The 22,640-nt window shown below is 36.4% G+C and overlaps 1 protein-coding gene across 14 annotated transcripts in view; it reads left to right on the top strand.

Annotated features, from left to right (window-relative positions):
• Positions 1 to 22,640, top strand: part of col13a1 (collagen, type XIII, alpha 1) — a 273,440-nt gene that overhangs the window by 194,228 nt on the left and 56,572 nt on the right. For all 14 annotated transcript variants that reach the window (XM_039755089.1, XM_039755081.1, XM_039755058.1 and 11 more), the window contains 11 exons: positions 111 to 164; positions 1,670 to 1,714; positions 1,959 to 2,036; positions 4,072 to 4,095; positions 4,434 to 4,496; positions 9,675 to 9,719; positions 12,670 to 12,813; positions 17,374 to 17,454; positions 18,885 to 18,920; positions 19,442 to 19,492; positions 21,888 to 21,914. In XM_039755089.1, the coding sequence (XP_039611023.1) occupies positions 111 to 164; positions 1,670 to 1,714; positions 1,959 to 2,036; positions 4,072 to 4,095; positions 4,434 to 4,496; positions 9,675 to 9,719; positions 12,670 to 12,813; positions 17,374 to 17,454; positions 18,885 to 18,920; positions 19,442 to 19,492; positions 21,888 to 21,914 (648 nt within the window). The remainder of the gene's footprint in view (positions 1 to 110; positions 165 to 1,669; positions 1,715 to 1,958; positions 2,037 to 4,071; positions 4,096 to 4,433; positions 4,497 to 9,674; positions 9,720 to 12,669; positions 12,814 to 17,373; positions 17,455 to 18,884; positions 18,921 to 19,441; positions 19,493 to 21,887; positions 21,915 to 22,640) is intronic.

Below are 22,640 nucleotides of genomic sequence, written 5' to 3'. Positions count from 1 at the left end.
ATTTTACTTTTAAAATCTCCATAACATAAATCATTGAAAACTCTGGATATAAATATTTTCATTTAGATGTTTTTTATAAATGATATTTAAACATTCTTATTTCATTGCAGGGTGAACCTGGAGACATTGGGAAACGTGGGTTACCAGGAAAAGATGGCCAAAAGGTAAAAATGTTGTATGCATCATTACATTACAGACATACAGAGTAAGATTGGGACAATCCACAATAGGACTGTTCTTGCAAAGCATAGGGTTGCTGCAGTTCACCTGTGCAGGGACAAAGGGACTATTTTTGTCTTTCTCCAGTCTTATTGTCTTCAGTATAATAGGCAAATAGTAAATAGGCGTATCCTGTAAATACAGCATAGATGAAATAATGAATATACAGATCAGTCTATGAAAATTATATCAAAAATAAAAGATCAAATACATAAATGAAAGGTCACCATTTCCCAATGCACATCTTGTCAAATCTTAACTCAACTGTCAGATCTTAACTCAACTGGACGAAAAATTAAAGAAATAATAGATAAACAGGCAAAACAGACTTTTAAGTCAAAATTGGCTTCAAATCAATCAAACATTGGGATTTGAACTCAACAGAATTGAGAAACAAACTGCATTGGATGTTTTGTTTGTATACACAACTACTAAGAGTGTCACTACCATATATGACTGTACTGCATGACGACATATTACAGCAAAACATTACCATTACTATTTTCAATAAACTACACATATGTTACAGTTTTTTAAAAATTAAATAATATGCTGAATATGTATGCTGAGGTGGCATGGTGACACTGTGGGTAGCGCTGTTTACAGTTAGTGTTGCTTATCGGTTGAACTATTCTATTATCCTGTGAGTAAAGTACTCTCATCTGAACATCTTCTTGCATCCAGTTGATAATTTAAAGGTGTTCATCATAATATCAAGAAACTATCTCAAAGAGTTCAGATTTTTACATGAGTTGGCCTATAGGCTTTTGATGGTAGTTATTTATGTTTTGCTTTGGTCTGTCATTTGGTATTAAGAGATGCTCAATAAACTCATGAGGTCAACATGAGTATATAAACCACTCTTCACCATTAAAATTACAGCGCCCGAGTGTTGTCCCTAGGATATGATTTTTCCAGTTACCATCTTGAAAGACTAAAACTGGCAGGGAGTCTGTCAATCCATATTCAATGAAGAAAGGTTCACTCGCCTAGGCACACCTATTTACCTATACTTGTTTTGACATCGACTTTCCAGTCACCATGGTTTATTTTATCATATGGTGCTGTAAGGTCCCCTTATGCTATATTTGTACTAACACAAGGAACCAAATGGTTCCAGAAGTTTGATTTTTTTTCTGTTGCAATAAAGAAGGGGGCAATTTACTGTATTTAATATATATATATATATATATATATTATATTATACTATTTATATATTATTTATATATTATATATATTTGCTTACATTCCCAAATTGACATGTAAGAAGTTACTATCATGATCATTGATCTTTTATCCGTTTCTCACAAATTCAATCAGCTAAAGCAAAGGTTTAAAAATAAAACTCAGAGCAGCAATATTTTATCTACATTTTTGAGTATATAACACATACAGAAACAACCTGTGACTGTGCCAATGTTTTAAACTCATGTCTTTGTATTCATAATAGGGAGAACCTGGTGTCTCTGGACCAGAAGGGCCAATTGGACCTAGGGTGAGTGTGCTGAATCTACCAAAGTTTTACTTAACAATATATGTATCATGGATCTCATTGATATAATTTAAAGACATTTTTAATATATTTAAGCATCTTGCCTTGTATACTACTGTATGTATTCATAGTACAGTATGAAGCAGCATGAAGCAAGAAAGTACATAAAAGCAAAAGAACCGAATTCTGAATAATGTGTAGTTTTCACTTAAACTGTATTAATGAAATGCATCTGTTTTTAATACAGGGTCCACCTGGCCTCCAGTATGAACCAGAAAAGAGTGATATAATAGATTACAATGGAAATGAAAACAAGAACCTGCAGGTGTGCTTCTGTTATCGAAAAAGAATTTTATAATGTGTTATCCTGACTGCCTTGTCTTACATTAGCCACAGTGCTCCCTCTCTACTTAGGAATTGCATAAACCAAAATGATTATTTCACATGTGCACATATATTCTCTGTTTACAGTACTGATTCAAAGTTTCATTTGGGGAAAAGCTACTTTGATTTCTTTACAATAGCATAACATACATATCTCTTAGTGGAAAACCAGAGAATATGGGTGGGGAAAAAAGTACATGGGAAGGACTAACAGACTCTGCACAGACAGCGTCCAAGTCCTTTTGAAATGTGAGACAGTACTAGAGTCCCCTTTTACAAATGTAGCTTACTTTTTACAAAAGTATAACCTTCAATAAATGTAAGGTTAGTGCAGGACGAATTTTCATTGAATATGTAGTTTAATGCAATTAAAAAAACATTATTAATCCTGGGCAGCACGGTGGCGCAGTGGTAGCGCTGCTGCCTCGCAGTTAGAAGATCCAGGTTCACTGCCCGGGTCCTCCCTGCGTGGAGTTTGCATGTTCTCCCCGTGTCTGCGTGCGTTTCCTCCGGGCGCTCCGGTTTCCTCCCACAGTCCAAAGACATACAGGTTAGGTGGATTGGCGATTCTAAATTGGCCCTAGTGCCCTGCCCAGGATTGGTTCCTGCCTTGTGCCCTGTGTTGGCTGGGATTGGCTCCAGCAGACCCCCGTGACCCTGTGTTCGGATTCAGCGGGTTGGAAAATGAATGGATGGATATTATTAATCCTGGCTGAATGTTGTATTGGAATAGAAAGTTTATGGTATCATATTTTATGAAATAATAAAAATATTACCATCAAGTAAATGATGTATGTTGTCATTGACCTAATGTCGGCTGATGACAAATATCTGATCATTGGTAATATGCTGCAGTGTACCAATGTTATCTGACGAACAGAAAAAGTACTGTTGGAAAAGAGCAGCAGCCCCTTTGTGGTACTAAGATTAGTTAGCAATGCTTAGTAATGAGGGGCGGCATGGAGGCGCAGTGGTAGTGCTGCTGCCTCGCAGTTAGGAGACCCAGGTTTGCTTCCCGGATCCTCCCTGCGTGGAGTTTGCATGTTTTTCCCTTGTCTGCGTGGGTTTCCTCCGGGCGCTCCGGTTTCCTCCCACAGTCCAAAGACATGCAGGTTAGGTGTATTGGTGATTCTAAATTGTCCCTGGTGTGTGTGTGCGTGCCCTGCCCTTGGTTTGTTTCCTGCCTTGCGCCCTGTGTTGGATGGGATTGGCTCCAGCAGACCCCCGTGACCCTGTAGTTAGGATATAGCGGGTTGGATAATGGATGGATGGTTAGTAATGAAAATGGTCAATAGCCAACTTTAACCTAGTGTACCATTATTTACTGGAAATAAATTTTAGTAAAGTGACTTTTTGCTACATTTGGAATGCATATGGGAGATAGTATATTTCTCATGTATTCTGAATATTTGTTAACGACTGCCATATTAAAATTAAATTTAATTGAACAATACTTTGTAATGTACTGAATATACTTTCATTAACAAAATGGCATTTTGAGCAGTTTACCAGGTTTGGGATTCATTATGTATTTTGAGTATCCTATATGAAACACTATGGACTCTAGGCTACACTGCCTCAGAACCTGAGAGTGTAAAATACATCCATATAATTTTTCACCTGATTACTAATACAGATTTTTCAGTGCCAAAGTTGTTTACAGTTTTTGATAATATAATGAATAAAATAAATATATAATAAAAATGCCAATTCATTTTCTAAACCCTTGCATTCTGGTCAGGTACAGAGATAGCTTTAAAAAATATTTAATAACTTTACAAAAGAAGCTTTTCTGTGTGGTCACAGATTTCTATTCACATCCACCCTTCTTTGTATTTATTATAATGGACAAATCAAATTATCTTCTTTAGCCTTATTTGAAATTTACCTTAAAAAAGTAGTTTTATTTGGTGCATAAACAAACAACTTTTTAAATTTTAATAACTAAATATCATTTGTTTTTGTTTCTTATTTAGGAAATAAGAACATTAACGTTAATGGTAAGACCATGCATTTTGGACCTTAAAAATGTTCTCAGTGTTAAATGTACTTTACAAAATTATGTTTATCATATTTCAGTTTGAAAGAAAATGACTGGTAAAACTCTAAACTCATTTGCTTAATTTAGTGTGAGAAATGGGTAATAATATTTCAGAAAAAAGCACTTATTCAATGACTGTCAGAAATTATCAGATGAACTGCATATATTTTTTTCTCCCATTTAGATGATATTATAGATGAAGTACATATATATGTGTGTATATATATATATATATATATATATATATATATATATATATATATATATATATAATGTATATATTTTTTATATTTTAAGGGCCCTCCAGGACTGCCAGGTCCTCCTGGTCCTCCAGGGGTTCCAGGATCTCCTGGTGAAAAGGTAGGAGTGACAGACATATTTTTTTCCTAGTAATGTTTTCCTTTATCTAGTACTGTGTGAAATACATCTAGAAAGTGTATTTACCTTATGTTATACAAACAAAAGTCTCACTCGCGTCCTGTAGACTACTACCCTACTGCTACCTACTACATCATTTATGCACTTACTTCTCACAACTCATGCAGTGGAGTCCAGCACCACTACCACACATTTAACATATCAATCCATCTTCTTTTCCTCACCTCCTGCCCCTCTGTTTCCAATCACCAACACCATCTTCTTTTTTTCCTACAATTACCTTTTACTTTTAGTAGAAGCTTATCGGCATTTAAGAGTTCCTATGGCAATACTTAACACATGTTACTGGTCATCTACTCCATCACTATCTTGAAAAGCAAGGCATTCAAATCTTATTATCACAGATCCTAACTATTAATGCACACCTAACATTCTCAATGCCCACCTCACTACCTTTCACAACATCCTCTCAAACATCTTCTCCAGATCCAAAGATACAGTATATCTATAAAGCAGCTTCATCTCTTTTGCATAAAGCTTTTCCTGCATTTTCCTGACAACATTTGCACTTCTTGTTTCTTTTACAGGCCTAAAACAACTACATTTTCCTAACTTTCCATTGATTCCCAATTCCTGTCTTCAGCAGTCAGCTCAACTGCCATCATTACCTGCTTTAAAAGCTTCCTTGCTCAATATAACCCACACTTCAATGGACCACCCTTTCCTTTGTATTGTATACTAGAATGAGGACACTTTTTCTGTTGACCACTTAATTTCAGGATCTTCCACTGTCCTCATTATTTCTGATCCTACTCCAGTTGGCCCAGCTGCTTTACCTATCTTTATCTTTTTCAGTGTTTTTGCAATCTCTTGTTTTCAAACCATACACATTGAGTCTTCTATTTCCTCACAACAAGGATCATTATCCCATTCACTCTCTTCATTAAGCAACTTCTTCAGATACAATGCCTATTTACATTTTACTTATCCTTAGTTTTTACATGGTCAATCACAATGTTTTCTTCACCATGTTTTAAACTACTGCACCTTTATTTGCCTTGCCGTCTGCTTTGCAGTCCTAAAGTAATTTCTCTTTCCTTCCTTTTGGAGGTCACTTATGAATTCCCATCTCTTGGCTTCTAGCACCCTTGCAACTGCTTTTCTAGCATTTCTCTTTGCTTGCTTATTGTTTACCAAGTTACATTCTGCCTTTGTTTTCTGACATTCTTTAAAGTAACTCCTCATTTTGTCAATTGCAATTTCTACCTCAATGTGTCTTCTTGTGTCTCAGTGATCTCTTTTTCTAACCACAGACATTGTTCATTGCTTCATATTTGCTATTCACACCTGATAATTCTGTAACTTCATTTGCTCATGCTACCAAAGTTTTAACAAATTCATTTCTCACACACTCCTGCTTCAACTTCTAGCCCTTCAGCTTCAGTTCATACTTCCTCTTATTCTTCTTCATGCCTCTAAGAGATTTCATATGACCAAACAAAGTTATAATACATAACTTTCTCCAACCATCACCCTCACATTTTTACCATATACTCACCAACAGTCTATCATGTCCTTTTTATCTCCAGATTCATACAGCATATCCCTACATTTTTAAACCCTTCTTAAACTCCAAAATCCTTTCACCTTCAGCATTCCCGGTACTGAAGCCAAAAGCCCTATGGACACTCTTGTAACTATCAACATTTTGTCCAACATGTCCATTTTAGTCACTACTCATTACAATCAACTTCTCTTGCAGTACAGCAGAGTCTTTCTTGCTCTTTGATGCTCTTCACCTCTATCACTTTTCTGCCAATGTTTCAGACACAACTACACCAACCCCAGCATTGCCATCGCTTTTCCTACCTGAAAGACCTGTACCTTTTACTATTTTCAATAAGCATTCTTGCACCTTATGAAAAATGAATGTAAATAGTGTGGTGCTTAGCCCAGTAGTCATTGCAGGCAGGTAGGGTTACTACCAGATAGACCACCACTGGAGTAACGGATAGAGCAACTGGCCTGTGTGGGTAGGGTGAGACAGTTAAAGAATGTATTGATTTACTGTTGATTTTTGTACTTTGTGTAGAACCATTTTTTTTTAGTAAGAAAGACATCTTTTTCTCTAGCCGTGCATTCTGGGACACCTCAAGGCCACCTCCTACTGTTATTAACTGTGGTTTTTAGTCTCAGTCCTGGGGACCCACTGTTGCTGCAGGTTTTTGTTCCAGCCAACTTCTGTTTTAATTGGACTGCTAACCTAATGAAGTGATCTGTTAATTCCCAGTTTCTATGTTTTGGAGTTAATGTAAAAATTACGAAAGCAAGTTTGGTAAATTTTTAATAAATAGTACTGAGCAGTTGCATTGGAAATGTATTTTTTCCTTTTTAACAATATTTTCATTCTAATTTTCATTGTTCTTTTTCCAGTTATTTCATCCATTATTTACTAATTAGTAGGTCTGATGCCAAAGTAATTGCAGCCTTTCATCATTCAGTGTTGTTTTCCCAGGTGTCTACTCAGCTTCTTTTTAATTGTCATTTTTAGGATGCAAAGAAAGAAGCTACACTGGAAAAGGTCAAAATAATAGAAAAAAAATGAGTTAAGCATGTGAAGATGTTGAAAATATAAAAATACTTCTAAATATATTATAAATGTAAAAATCATACTATTGTGCTTTTCTGAATGTAGAATAAGAGAAGAGAAAAAAGGCCAGCTAATTAAATGAAATCAATCATAATCACTGATTGTGAATATGGTTGGAATAATAGCCTGCAGCCATAGAAGGTCCCCAGGAATGAATTTGAGAACCCCAATCTATAATATTTTAAGAGTTAACCTTAACTCTTTTGTAATGCATACTGTACATCTACTCTTATTATAGTGCTTTAAAATGTTTACCCCAACAATTGAGCTTGTTATATTTGTTTCTCATTTAAGTAAAAGCACACAAATTAAAGTGCATAAAAGTATGCAATTTGTGCAAATAGGCATATATTTTATATGTAAGGTTTATTGCAGTATGTGCATATTAGAAAATCTACACAAGTAAGGTTATAATGAATCAGGTCTTTGTATTTCTCTGAAAATACATAAAAATGGAGTATCTTTTTTATGAATATGTTGAAAATTACAGAAATCTTAGATTTTCATTTATTAATATAAAATGTTTCCTTTAAATAGTAATTTGTTTTCATTAGTAGTCTTATGATAAAAATATACAGTACAACCTGAGAAGTTTCATAACACTTAATAAGAAGCTTCATTAGTTACACTTTTACAAACCTTTGCAATGGATGAACAGTTTCAACTTTAAAGTAAGTACTGCAAAAAGACATATACTGTAACTAATGGATAAATCATTTGTAAGGAAACATTATTTATTTTTTGTTAATCCTGTATTAATAATGCCCTGCGGTGGGCTGGCGCCCTACCCGGGGTTTGTTTCCTGCATCCTGTGTTGGCTGGGATTGGCTCCAGCAGACCTCCATGACCATGTTGTTAGGATATAGCGGGTTGGATAATGGATGGATGGATATATTATTAATAGTTATCATATATTGCTGTTATACTGTTTATTAGGTATTATACATCCTACTTTCATTTAAATTCTACAGTACTTTCTAACATGTTGTACATCTCATGACAGCACAGTGTGCAATAAATCAGGCAGGCAAAAGGGAAAAAAATGAGTGATCTTTGTGACTTTCAGTGGTGCATTAAAGTTGACGTTGAAATTTGGCTGTAGCATCTCCCAAACATCTGTCAACTTTGGTATTTCACCTAAAACCATTTAGAGCATTTACCAAAGGCCAATGAGAATGGCGAGAATTGCATAAACCAATATATTGGTCACAACCATTCAAATCATATTCAGATTTATAATTGGTGTGCATTTATTGGATTTTACCTTGAATAGTCCACAACAGCTGAAGACCAAGTCAGGTCTACAACAATAAAGCACATTTACAGTGGAATAAAAACATCAAAACTAGATTGTCAAGGAGTGGAGAAGTGTTGCTTGATTGGACAAATTCAGAATCCTTGTGCATCATGCTAATATAAGGATGGGTGGCATGATGGTGCAGTGGTAGCGCTGCTGCCTCGCAGTAAGGAGACCAGAGTTTGCATCCCAGGTCCTCCCTGTTAGGAGTTTACATATTCTCCCTGTGTCTGCATGAGTGCTCCAGTTTCCTCCCATAGTCCAAAGACAAGCAGGTTAGGTGGATTACCGACGCTAAATTGTCCCTAGTGTGTGGTTGGTGTATGTGTGTGTTCACTCTGCAATGGACTGCACCCTGTCCAGAGTTTTTCCTGCCTTGTGCACTATGGTAGCTGGAATAGGCTCCAGCCCAAACAGCAACCCATTTCAGGACAAAGAAATTAGAAAATTAATAACTGAAATAAGGATCAGTATTCTGCACAAAAAACATAGGTTTAGGTAGCCATCCTGTTTGATGTCACTACAGGCTGGTGTTGGCATTATAAGGGGGTGTCTTCCGTGCAACATATTTGGGTCCTGATACTCAGTGAAAAAAGTCTGCACAATAAGGTGCATGGCTGAAGTTCATTCTTGCATGGCAAAAGTTTAACCACACTCAGATGGAAACTTCCGATAGGATAATACACCATACTGTCACCAAAAGGTTCAGAGAATATTTCAGTGACTTTTATTGATGCCACATCCCACATAGTCCATATGACACATTGCAGGAAAACTGTGCGGCTGTTTGATTTCCAGCCTCTGCACAATAGAATTATTGCTGCATGGTACAAAATTAGTAAAACAACACATCCAGTCTGTTGTAGAATCCAAAACCGAATTAAATCATGTAGTTTTGAAAGCTAAAGGAGGACAAACACGCTACTAGACAGGTGCACCTAATAAACTGGCAATTTAGTGGATGAATTATCATTTTAAAGTCATTCATAACTATTTACATGTACATGAACTAATAATCAGTTAGGTATTAAATAATGTTTAATAGTGAATTATTAAAGAATTCTGTGCTTTATTAATACACGATGTATCACTTTATTGACATGTATAATTATTTGAATGAATATGAAGTAATCTGTTAAGCATTAAAGAAGTTTCATTAATGACTTACTAATGAAAGGTATGGTGTTACCATATTTTTTGATACCTCTTTTAGGGTGAAGTTGGTTTGCCTGGTGCACCCGGTCTTGATGGTGAAAAGGTAAACATTTTTATACCAAAAAAGTTCAAGAAAGATAAAGGCATGCCATACTGGCTCTAGAAATACTCAAATATTTATTGAGACAAAATCGTTACACAAACCCCAGACTAATATGTTTATATATATACAGTATATATATATTTGAAAACACAACAGATCTCAATGGGAAAAAATCCTGTTGGATATCTATACTGATATCGACTGGGTAATGGGTCAATGGTATCAATTCCCTCATCCTCCAGGAACTGCCTGCATACTCTCGCCACATGATGCCTGGCATTGGCATGCACCAGGAGGACCCAGGGCCCATTGCACTAGCATAGGATCTGACAATGGGTCCAAGGATTTCATCCCAATACCTAATGGCAGTCAAGGTGCCATTATCTAGCCTTTAGAGGTCTGTGTGTCCCTCCATGGATATGCCTCCCCAGACCATCACTGGCCTACCACCAAACTGTCATGCTGAACGATGTTACAGGCAGCATAACGCTCTCCACAGCTTCTCCAGAACCTTTCACGTCTGTCACATGTGCTCTGGGTGAACCTGCTCTCATCTGTGAAAGCACAGGGCACCAGTGGTGGACCTGCCAATTCTCATATTCCATGGCAAATGCCAATCGAGCTCCACAGTGCCAGGCAGTGAGCATTGAGTCCACTAGAGAACATCGGGCCCTATATATATGTGTGGAAGCAAAGGTCTGTATGGTTTGCATATTTGTAGCTAGAAATGCACAAAGGGAGAAAATGAATCACATATCTTAAAACAGTTTTTTTATTCCTAAGCTTTTGATTCCAGCCAGGAATCATCATCAGAGGAACCTGATTTGACTTACAGGAATCCAAGGCAATATATAGCAAATAAGTTGGGGAGGATAGGTGGATGTGGGGTGGGGAGGGAATTGATGAGGTGGGGTTTGGTGTTGATTATAATGTCTTATATATCATTTGCATGTTCTTCTTTTCAAGTCTGCATATGCTGGGTTCATGTCCAAATGTCTGTTTATTATTCTGATTATGTAGCTAATTACTTAGGTGGTTACATAGATAATATAAATAATCAGACTGCGATTCAGACCTAAGAATTTAATACTCTGATCTTCTCCCTGTAAAATAACCACCCACAGCGGCTTCACCTCAGGCGCTGACGTCCAAGGTTCGATCCCCATAAGGGCATAAAAAAGCACATACACCTGACGATCCCCAATAAGGGTGAAACAAGTGTTGTGTGCTCTTCGTATTATTTGGCAGATACTGTGTTACATATCTATGAGCTGCTTCTCACAACTGAGAGGACTAAGTGGATGTTTGACGACTGGCCGAGCAAAAACCATAAGCATTACCTGGTAGGTAACCACCTAAATAATCAGACTGCGATTCAGATCTAAGAATGTACGCAAGGCACAGTATATAACACCATATATTATATGAATAAAATAAAAGGTATTTATCCACACCAAGCACCTCTTCACAATCCTCCAGTAATTAGCCACATAAACAATACAAATAAATTCCACAATTGTTTTTCCCCCTCTTTACCTCCCGCTGAGTGTTGCCCACTGCCTTCCGACTCTTATGCCAATCAAATGAGGCAGCAGGCTTCCTTTTAAACCACATTCAGGAACTGTTTCCAGTCTCCTATCCAGATCGTCCAGAGCATTTCCTGGTTGTGTGGAAACCAGGGCAGTCCTCCTCCGGCAGCTCCCTCTGGTGGTCCCCAAAGACAAGGCTGCATTTCTGAACTCCAACTCCCATGCCACCCTGCAAGTGTTCTGATCGGGTTCAGAGGGACACTGCTACCTTTTGTGTGGGAGAATGATCTGCTTCCTGTGAGCCTGTGCACCTACTCCTTGCATTATGGCCTGTTGGTTGGGAAAGAATCCTTCTTTAATCCCAACCAGGAAGCCTGTCCTTCCTCTCTGGCACTTATAATGTGAATATTTTATTATTATTATTTTTTAAAAGGCACAATAGAGTTGCCAACTAATCTGACTGCATATAAAGCATTTAAAATTTCTCAGTCCAAAACTCATGCAGTATCAACTACTGCTGCACGATGCCACCATGGTGCTACTAAAAGTTATATATACAGCAGATTATTGTTTTGTAAGTTTTTTTCATTCGTGTACTATATTTTTTGATTTGTTGTGGTTAAAAAAATTCATAAGAAAATCTATTATCAGTGGACACAAGCCAAGCACTAATTGCTTCTCAGTCTTTAATACTTCTTTCCTGTATTTGTGAAAAATGATTATTCATTGAATATATAGGATGCAGCGTAATTGTTAATGGTTGGAATCTATTACTGCCAAGCCAGTTTCTGAAGTGGATAAGCAGAAAATAAACATAAACAATATAAAACATACTATTATCCCTCTCCGGAAAAGCTGTACAATGTATAATTTAAGATTATCAGTTTAAAGACTTTTCTTAACTATAGCACTTTGGGGAAAAAAATGTACCATATTTCATGAATACAGAAAGCTGCAGGTTGTATTTGTTTAACTTTTTATGTTTGTATATACACTGTAGCATTTTCTAGGAACTTATTCTGTATTCTCCCAGAAAGCACCCAATTATTTATTATTTATTTGTTATTTATAATCCTTTATTATTTATAACTGATTATTGCATTGTATTGAATCCTAAATATGTCATCTGCCTTAAAACATAATAGAAGGATCTAATGGATTTGGAAAAATAAATACAAGGTACGTTCAAAAAGTTTCTGTACTTTTATATTTTCTTTGGAAACGGTGAAGGTGGGAGGAGTAGTATTTGGGCATTAAAAAGTTGGTACAACGTTTGGAAAATTGCATCGCAAATGAAGATGACTATGTAGAAAAGAGAAAAGTGAAATTTTTTTTTTGAAATTCTTAATAAATAGAGTTTCAATAAAAGTGCAGAAATGTTTTGAATGACCCTCATATTTTTATCTGGATTTTTATAACAGGGTCCTCGAGGTAAACCAGGTGAGCAAGGTCTTCCAGGTGCTGAAGGCCCAAAAGGAAGAGATGGACAGAAAGGAGAATCTGGAATAATAGGACCTCCAGGGTTCAAAGGAGAAAAGGGAGATACCGGTCAACCAGGTCCTCCAGTAGGTAGACAGCTCATTCAGCACTTAGTCACAAAGTATTATTACTATCTGTAACAGTGTGAATTGTTTATTATTGCCTTTATTGTCCATAAGTGCAAATTTGTTTTGTTCCAGCCAGTCTTACCAAACAATAGAAACACACACAAACAATACAATCATGGCTACTGTTGAGCTCGGCAGAACTAAGTACATATTATAATAAAAATATACAAAAGTTGATGGAAATTTAATGAAAATTCAGTCACTGCTTCTGGATATTATATATCATATAAAGTTCAACTAGTACACAGTTGAATTCCAAATCTCATATAAATGCTGCATTTAGAGAAGGAGATTCTGGTGGTCAAGGAATTTATAATGTATCTTGCAAGTTTGAATGCCGCACATAAAAAGGTCTGAATATACTGTATTTATTGGATATATGTGATTGGAGAAAAAAAAAAAAATACATTACAGAAATGTTCCCCCATAAGGGGATAAGAAAAAATTAAGGTTTGGTTAGAAATATAGCTTTTTTCTGCTTCATAATATACTCAACATCAGGGGTTCCCAACTCCGGTCCTGGAGGGCCCCAGTGGCTGCAGGTTTTCATTGTAACCCTTTTCTTAATTAGTGACCTGTTTTTGCTGTTATTTAATTTCTTTTGAATTAATTTTAAATGACTTGTTTTTTTGAGATTTGTTCCTCTGAATTTCTTCATACAGAAGTGAAATGTGAAGTGAGTGAGCCAACAGAAAACCAACTAAGTCAGGGCCTCAAACTCTAACTAATTTCACTCCAAGTAGTTTTTTAATTAGGTGCTGATTCTTGTCATTCTAAGAGCACTGTTAAAATGTTTTGGGGAACTGAGCAGATTAGCATTCCTGACACCTTAATCTTTCTTTATTTTCAGATATTGTATGATGGTCATACTTTGCTGGTCATGTTTTGGCTCATTCTGTATCTCATTATTGTTTGGCTGCTACTTAAGGAAAAAGAAACAATTAAGCAGTTTGAGTCTTCAAGAGCAAGTCAAATAAAATTAAAGAAAAGAACTTTCTTTAAGAAAGAAGAAAGGAGTTAATTAGGAGCAGGTCACTAATTAAGGAAAGGGTTAGAATGAAAACCTGCAGCCACTGGAGCTGGGGACCCCAGCTCTACATATTACACTAATTTCCATTATATTACATACAAAATGATATATACACTAAGACATTAAAGATAAAGTATTATTTTCAGAAAGTAAACAGTTTTCATGAGGTAATTTTAATTAATATTTTGGAGGTATGAATCAAGAATGTTATTTCAATTGGTAAAATATGGTAAAAGCAAATACCTTAAAATAAGACAAAACATATCAGGTAGACAATAGAAAAAACAAAGAGGGATTAAATATACTGCATGTTGTTAATAATGTTTAAAAAAAAGTAGTTTTGACTGCTGATCTCAGGCTTGTGGTCCATATGTTTCTCCAGAAACTCCAGAATTTATTTGTCATCTCAGATAAGATTTAGGGTAACAGTTTAAAATGGGGACTTACCTGTTGTGCACCTTCTAGTTATTAACTGCATTTTAATCCATTCTTGACTCCATAGAGTGGTGATGTGTTACCCTTCATTACAAATGAAAGTAAGAACTATTACTATTACCACTACCATGTAGCAAGATATTTGCTTTATTTAGTCATAATTAAGACTTACAAAGTACCAATAAAGTGTATATTTATCTACAAATTGTCCAATTCGACATCATTTCCTAACCTGCTTAGTCCTGAACAGGGTTGTGGGGATGCTAGTGCCCATCTCAGCCTGCAGGACAGTAGCAAGAACAAACCCTGGACAGGTTGCCAGTCCATCGCAGGGTGAACAAACACACACCCACACACCCCAAAACACAAACAATGGCCAATTTAGTATCGCCAATCCACCTAGCCTGCATGTCTTTGGACTGTGGGAGGAAACCCACACAGGCACAGGGAGAACATGCAAAGTCCAAACAGGGAGGACCCGGATGTGAATCCTGGTCTGCTTACAATGAGGAAGCAGTGCTACCACTGTGCCATTGTGCCGCCCCATGTGTCCAATTAATTTTTAAGTAAGCATTTTTTTTTTCAAGATGGGCTTCAGAATGGTATTTAATTGTCCTCAGAGCTCCCAATAACAATTATAAAGATTAACAGTTTTTCTTTTTAATCTTTTTTGATTTGAACTTGTTTACTATAAGGACATATAAGCACAGATTTAACAGGAAAGGTGGCAAAATTATGTTCAAGTAACCAACAACAAGCAACTAACAGGCCATTTACTAAAATAACTTCACATTTGTTTATTCAGCGTTGGCACAAAATATGTCTGTTAACAGTGTAAACTTCAATTAAACATCAGGGAATCTTTAATTGTTGCTTAGTAAGACCAAATAAAGTCCTTGCATCATTTTAAAAGCATATAACTACCTCTTAATACTGTTGTTTTGTATGTTTTGGCTAAATTCAAATAAAGCCTTTGTTAAGGTCCTGTTACGTAGCAGTAAGTGACTAACTGATGTTCTACAGGTAGTCCCATTTTAAGGTGTTGCCAGGTTCTTTAAATAGTTTCAGAACAGTTTTCCCAATATTCATCAGATACATTCTTCAAGTAGAAAGTGAGAAAACTTCTGAATACAGGTATATGTTTTGAAGAAAATATCGATCCTTCTATCACACAAATGACTGAATAATTGTTGGTAATTTCAGTTTAGTTTTAGAAATGTTTCAAAGACTGATCAGGGCACATCAGAGTGGTGCATTTAGGCAGCAAATGGACATTTGACAGTGGAGGTTAGGATTAAGGGAACCATGTCTTTGTATTCAAAAAGGTTTTATTTCTTAGCAAAAAAGGAAGGAGTCGCCAGCATTAATAAAAATGCCTTAAGAAATGCACAACAAAGAACATCACATAGACACATGACAAAATTACACAAAAATATGACCTTCTCCAACCTGCCTAAATTAAACCTCAGCCTATGCTGTCATCAGTTTGCTAAAAAACACTATGGAAGTCACCACTCACCATCACATGATGATCATAATACAAAATGCAAACACAAGGAAAATTTAAAATACATTCAAAAATTACAAAAATAGTGTCAAAAATGAACAAATGCTGCAAACATCTGCCAGTTTACATGTTTTGTACTTTGTGTTTGTTGTACTTTGCATTCAATTCTGCACATTGGATACAGGATATGAGTGAGTCCCACAATGTGTCAGATGAACCTGCAAACGCTTCTGATCAGTCTTTCCATATGAGATAGTTGGAAACCCAAAAACCAAGCTTTGAAATAAATAATTGTGCCATTTTTTTAAGGTCCCAACAAGCTCTCATTTCTATTTGATGTCTTTTTATTAGATATAGGCAATTTTTGAACATCTGTATCCCAGATCTTTTGATTACTTTAAAGTAAATGTAATAGAAGAGCTGGAAGAAAAAATGTTTTGCCTGAGGCCTATTACTCCAATGTAATAATAACAGCGTAACAATAATAATAATCAATGTCGAAGATCTTTTATCAAGGATTATTACTTGTTAAACACATGTAGACATTCAACATACTAAGAGTTAAACAGACTAATATTCTTGAACTTCACTAGTGTAAGGTTTTAAGATGACAGTTAAAATCCCTGGAATTATTACTGAAAGCTGACCTTTTTCATTTTTAGAGTTTATCTTATGGGAAAGTATTACTGAGAGTATTATTTTGAATGTTCTGTTAAATGTGTTTGTAATTATGACTTCTACTGACTGCACCTCACACTGTTAAATAAGGCTGAGATCTTATGAGATCTTAGGAAGTGACACTTTAATACACTGCTTAATGCATCTTTCTCACCACTCTTGAAATGTGGAATTAAATCTTTGTGTTTTTTACAAGTTCTACCCTAACTGTCTTCTCTTTCTTCTAAGTCTCTGCCACATCCAAAAGATGTGCAAGTAAACATTAACTTCTTCTTCTTCTTTCGGCTGCTCCTGTTAAGGGTTGCCACAGCGGATCATCTTCTTCCATATCTTTCTGTCCTCTGCATCTTGTTCTGTTACACCCATCCCTTGTATGTCCTCTCTCACATACATAAACCTCCTCTTAGGTCTTCCTCTTTTTCTCTTGCCTGGCAGCTCTTTCTTTAACATCCTTCTCCCAATAAACTCAGCATCTCTCCTCTGTAGATGTCCAAACCAACTCAATCTCACCTCTCTGACTTTGTCTCCCAACTGTCCAACTTGAGCTGACCAATGACTAATGTCCTCATTTCTAATCCTGGCCATCCTTGTCACACCCAATGCAAATCTTAGCATCTTTAACTCTGTTACCTCCAGCTCTGTCTCCTGTTTTCTGGTCGATGCCACCATCTCCAACTCATATAACATAGCAGGTCTCAGTACTGTCCTGTAGACCTTCCCTTTCACTGACACTTCCAAATTAGCATCTTTGAGTAAGAGGGCCCTGCAATGAACTGGCATTCCTTCCATTGTTTATGTCTGTTTTAGGAATAATACATTATTGAATAAGTTTTAAAAATAAAAGGTTAATCATTATTTTTGTTTGTAGGGTTTGGATGGTCTTACTGGTGAAAAAGGTGAACCAGGACCAACTGGTATTGCAGGAACTGCAGGGATGCCTGGAGTGCCGGTAAGCTAGAATGTTAGTGAAATACAATATGTAAGAAAGAAATTTTAAAAAATTACTGGATAAATATTTAATTGGAGATTATAAAATTTCATTTTTTGGCATTATTAAAATCAACTATGATTCAGTATAGACAAAACTAATAGGTTATTATTATGATGTGTTATTTTTATTTATGCTATTATAAAAACATTTTGTTTTCATTTAAAAGCACATTCCTCTATACCAGCATTTTTCAACCAGTGTGTAGTGGCACAGTGGTGCGCCAAGAGAGCTATCCAGGTGTGCCATGGAAATAATAGCGTAGCACACCTAGGTCTGAACCAGAGAGGGACACACACCTCAGGAGGTCGAGACCTGTTAGGGGAGAACAGAACCACCTGGAGAAGCTGACATCGTAAAAGCAGCTCTGTGATTGGTACATTTGTACCACATTATTATTACATTTATATTCTTCTTTCTTTTACTGCCAAAGTAATGTATTGTTTATTAAAAAATACCTAACAAAAATAACATTGCAAAACATTCCTTATATCGTAATACATTTGCACTTTTTGGGTTACTGATAGTGGCTAAGTATAATCTAAGCCAAAAGTCCAGTTCAGTTCCTGCCTCTTCCTCACTATGTGACCTTCATCATTTTTCAACCAGTGTGTAGTGGCACAGTGGTGCGCCAAGAGAGCTATCCAGGTGTGCCATGGAAATAATAGCGTAGCACACCTAGGTCTGAACCAGAGAGGGACACACACCTCAGGAGGTCGAGGCCTGTTAGGGGAGAACAGAACCACCTGGAGAAACTGACATCGTAAAAGCAGCTCTGTGATTGGTACGTTGCAGACACAGCACTTAGAGCACTTCAGATGCATTTCCAGGATGCTAGAGTCCATCGTCCTGAGTGTGTGGTCGCCAGCGAGTCTCACAGGACCAGTGGATAGTGAGCATATGAATTGCCTCTGAGGCAGAGAGGGACAGGCAAAGGGATGAAGCAGCTGGGAGACGCCGGGAAAGTGCTCACTAAGTACAATGTCTGCAAATGCTGATCTTGGAGACAGACAGTTGTGCACATACATGAGATATAACGTTTTTGCGGTTAGTGGTGTGCCTTGGGATGTTTTTGGTTACAAAAAGTGTACCACACCAGAAAAAGGTTGAGAAACACTGCTGTAGACCAAATGTGCAGCTGCTTTTTGTAATACTTTAATAGTAGGTTTCGAAACAAGCAATGTATCAGTTAATTTGCAATGAAAATACAGGTAAGGTACAAGAAAACATCTACAAATTTGATTGCCTTTTAGCAAGAATAAAAACACACTACATCAGAATTTAAGTTAATAATTGCATACACACAGGTCTCTGGCATACAACACAGAAGGCAATTTAATACATGTTCATACAAACACAATAGAATAAATGGTGCTTTTGTATTTTTTCAGGGTCAAAAAGGAGAAGATGGCGAGAAAGGAGATATGGTAAATTGGTGGTGTATTTCAAACAATTTAAAATTGTTGTTAAGTTTGTTGGAGTGGATTATGACCGTAAACTACATTAGATTGTATTTTGTGAGAGTATATAATTTTACATTTTATTGTTATACGACATTGAATCACAGTGGATTTAATTTTGGCTTTTTTGACACTAATGAACAGAAAATGACTCTTTAAACAAATCTCTACAAAGACATGCAGTGTTTTGTATATTGTAAATGCTGAGTGTGTGCACACAAATAAATAAAAATACCTAACTGACATATAGCAACAAAGAATATGCTTAGTAGCCAGATGTTTTTAACCTATTACATTTAAGAGATTAATATTCTATAGTAGGGATTTTTTTGCCAGTTTTGCAATATGCACCAGAAAAAAAAACAGATCTACCTTATAATACTCAATTACTTAATGATAATGATTTTAAACAATGATAATTATATTTTGTGTACTGTATGCAGAATTTTATAACTTGTGTCACTCAATAAAAAGTAAATGATTTACAGGGCAGTGGGCTCCCAGGACCACCAGGAATCGAAGGACCACCAGGCCCCATGGTAAGCATGCCAAATTTAATCAAACTTTCCTGCCATTATATTTTTTGCCAACAATTTATAAAAAAAAAAAAAAATTCAGAGAGTTTTCAAAGGCTGAAAATGCAAAGAATTCTTTTTTTGGAAAGTTGGTGGACAAAGAAAACAAATACATACATACTGTATTCAATTAATAAAATGATTGGATTTATTCTTTTGATGGTCAAATGAGCCAGTTAATGGATTAATAAAATTCATTTTTCTTGTCAATGAATATGTGTGACAAGGGCTTTTGAAAACTGGAGAACGATATACTGTATACTATATACAAACATAGATTAAGTGGGGTAGAGAATGTAAGTCAGTGCCCTGGGCAGCACAGGGCGCAGGACAGAAAGCACCCTTTGAAATGGTGTCAGTCCATTATAACCCACGCTCGCTCACACTGGGGCAAATGTTAAGCCGCCAGTTCTGCTACTACACATATAAAGAAGTACCAAAAGTAATCGCAATCAAAAACAAAGAGAGAATGTGCAAACTACACACAGGCAATGACTGGGTGATAGCTTTAAAAGTTAGATGCTGGATTTATGAAGTACCAGTTCACCACCATGCTGTGCTGGATACATACTCTTTTCTGGCATTTGTACCACATTATTATTACATTTATATTCTTCTTTCTTTTACTGCCAAAGTAATGTAGAGAGCTATCCAGGTGTGCCATGAAAATAATAGCGTAGCACACCTGGGTCTGAACCAGAGAGAAACACACACCTCAGGAGGTCGAGGCCTGTTAGAGGAGGACAGAATCACCTGGAGAAGCTGACATCGTAAAAGCAGCTCTGTGATTGGTACATTTGTACCACATTATTATTACATTTATATTCTTCTTTATTTTACTGCCAAAGTAATGTATTGTTTATTAAAAAAATACCTAACAAAAATAACATTGCAAAACATTCCTTATATCGTAATACATTTGCACTTTTTGGGTTACTGATAGTGGCTAAGTATAATCTAAGCCAAAAGTCCAGTTCAGTTCCTGCCTCTTCCTCACTATGTGATCTTCATCAGCTCACCTAATCTGCCTGTGCATCAACAGTTAAAAAAATGTAAACAAGCCTTTGATAAAGCTATTAACTCATCATACAATAATAATAATAAGACCGTGTGGATGATGGGGTCGCTCTTTTTGAACCCAAAAAATACTAAGGAGATTAAAGTAATATATATAAAAAGACAATGGGATATTTGGTAAAATGAATACTCATGGATAGATATAGAGTATTTGAGGCAGTAGAAAATAAACTACTGTATGACACACTGTGCTTGTCTATAAAGGGATCTGATCCCTTTCTGACCTGTAGGGTGGGTGTCATAATTGCGATGTATTCATAATTATTTTCCATACCTTTTGCACCTCCAATATTTTCTTTCTTCCTTTGACCTGTTTTCCAACCTCGTAAAATATTTTGACAACAGCAAATCTCTTGACCCTGAGGTCACCTATATACCCTCCCAGGCTCAGGAGTGTCCCCCAGAAACCCATGATTCTCTTTAGTTTTGATCCCAAGTTAGCAAATAAAGAGACAAGCAAACCTGGAGTTTGACTGCATATTATAATAGTTAACAGGCAGCCATGTGTAATATATAGTACCTTAGTGCTTCCATCTCTCAGTGTGCTTGTTCTTCTATGCCCTAAGAGTTCCCTCACTACTCCGCCCTGATGGCATTTACTTATTTAACTGAAGGTCAGCCAATGTTGGTAAATATTGGGATGATTTTATTCCAGCATACCTTTCCATGCTCTTTCAAAGATTTTCTATCATTACAGAAATATTGCTTGTAAAAATAAACTTAATAAGAATTTGAAGCTTTTACAAGGCAAAGCTCATTTAAATTAGACTTCTCTGTGTGAATAAAAGCTCTAATAAACCAAAAAACAGAAGAAGTGCTGCTAATGAAAAATTGGATTATTTGTGCATTTTGTATATGATTAAATAAAAATGCAGTCATCTTTATATAATAATATCAAAAAATCTACTCTGGCATTGTCTACATTGAGTCATACATTTGTTTTTTGAAACCACTTTTTCTAGTACAGTCTGTCTTAGCAGCAATGAGCCGAAGGTAATAACTCGACAGAGGACTGTAGTACATGCTACATGCTCAAATATACAAACTCATGCCTGGTCAATACAGTGTTGCCAGTTAACATTTAATTGTGGGAAGTCATGGTAGGAAAAACACATGAACATGGGGAGAATGCAAACTCCCCATAAAGACACCTTCACCAGAAAGCACTTGTCAGTTGTTTTGAGGTGACACCAATTTCCATTGCACTGTTAAAGTAATCTGTGTTAGCATATATTTTAAAATGTATTGAAGTATTTTCATGATTTATATTTTAATTTGACAGGGTCCTTCAGGATTTCCAGGTCCAAAGGTAATCTTCAAAATATAATATAATAACTCCCTGTGTGGAGTTTGCATGTTTTCCCTGTGTCTGCATGAGTTTCCCCCGGGTGCTCCGGTTTCCTCTGACAGTCCAAAGACATGCAGGTTAAGTGCATTGGTGATTTTAAAATGTCCCTTGTGTTTGCTTGGTTTGTGGGTGTGTGTGTGCTCTGCGTTGGGCTGGCGCCCTGCCTGGTGTCTGTTTCCTGCCTTGCACCCTGTGTTGGCTGGGATTGGCTCCAGCAGACCCCCATGACCCAGTAGCTAGGATATAGCAGGTTGGATAATAGATGGATGGATGAATGGTTTATATCTAATTGAAATTTTGGGTCCCTCCACTGTTTTTTTCTGTGTTCATTCCTAGTCCCTGGTTTTTTCTACTTTAGTTACAAGTTAACAAGTTAACATATTGCTTGCAAAAATGTTACATTAAATTAAGCATCAAAATACTTTATAAAGACTGAATAAATCTTTAAAACCTACTGCCTTTCAGCTCCAAAACTGATTAGCTTAAGATTAGCAAAGCTGAGCCGTGGCCATGGAGCTGTTGGCTGGTATTTGGGAATCGACCGGTAGATTGCAAAGGTAGTGCAGGTTGATCGCGTTGCATTCAAAAAATTTTGTTTTTAATGTTAGTCTATCATATATCCTCCGCCACTTGATTGAAATACAGGGCGGCCAGTCTGAGATCTGTTTTATTCTAACACACTCGTCT

Source organism: Polypterus senegalus, chromosome 1 (genome assembly GCF_016835505.1).
Source record: "Polypterus senegalus isolate Bchr_013 chromosome 1, ASM1683550v1, whole genome shotgun sequence".
In the NCBI taxonomy this organism is placed as follows: Eukaryota; Metazoa; Chordata; class Cladistia; order Polypteriformes; family Polypteridae; genus Polypterus; species Polypterus senegalus.
This window is presented reverse-complemented; position numbering and strand designations above follow the sequence as displayed.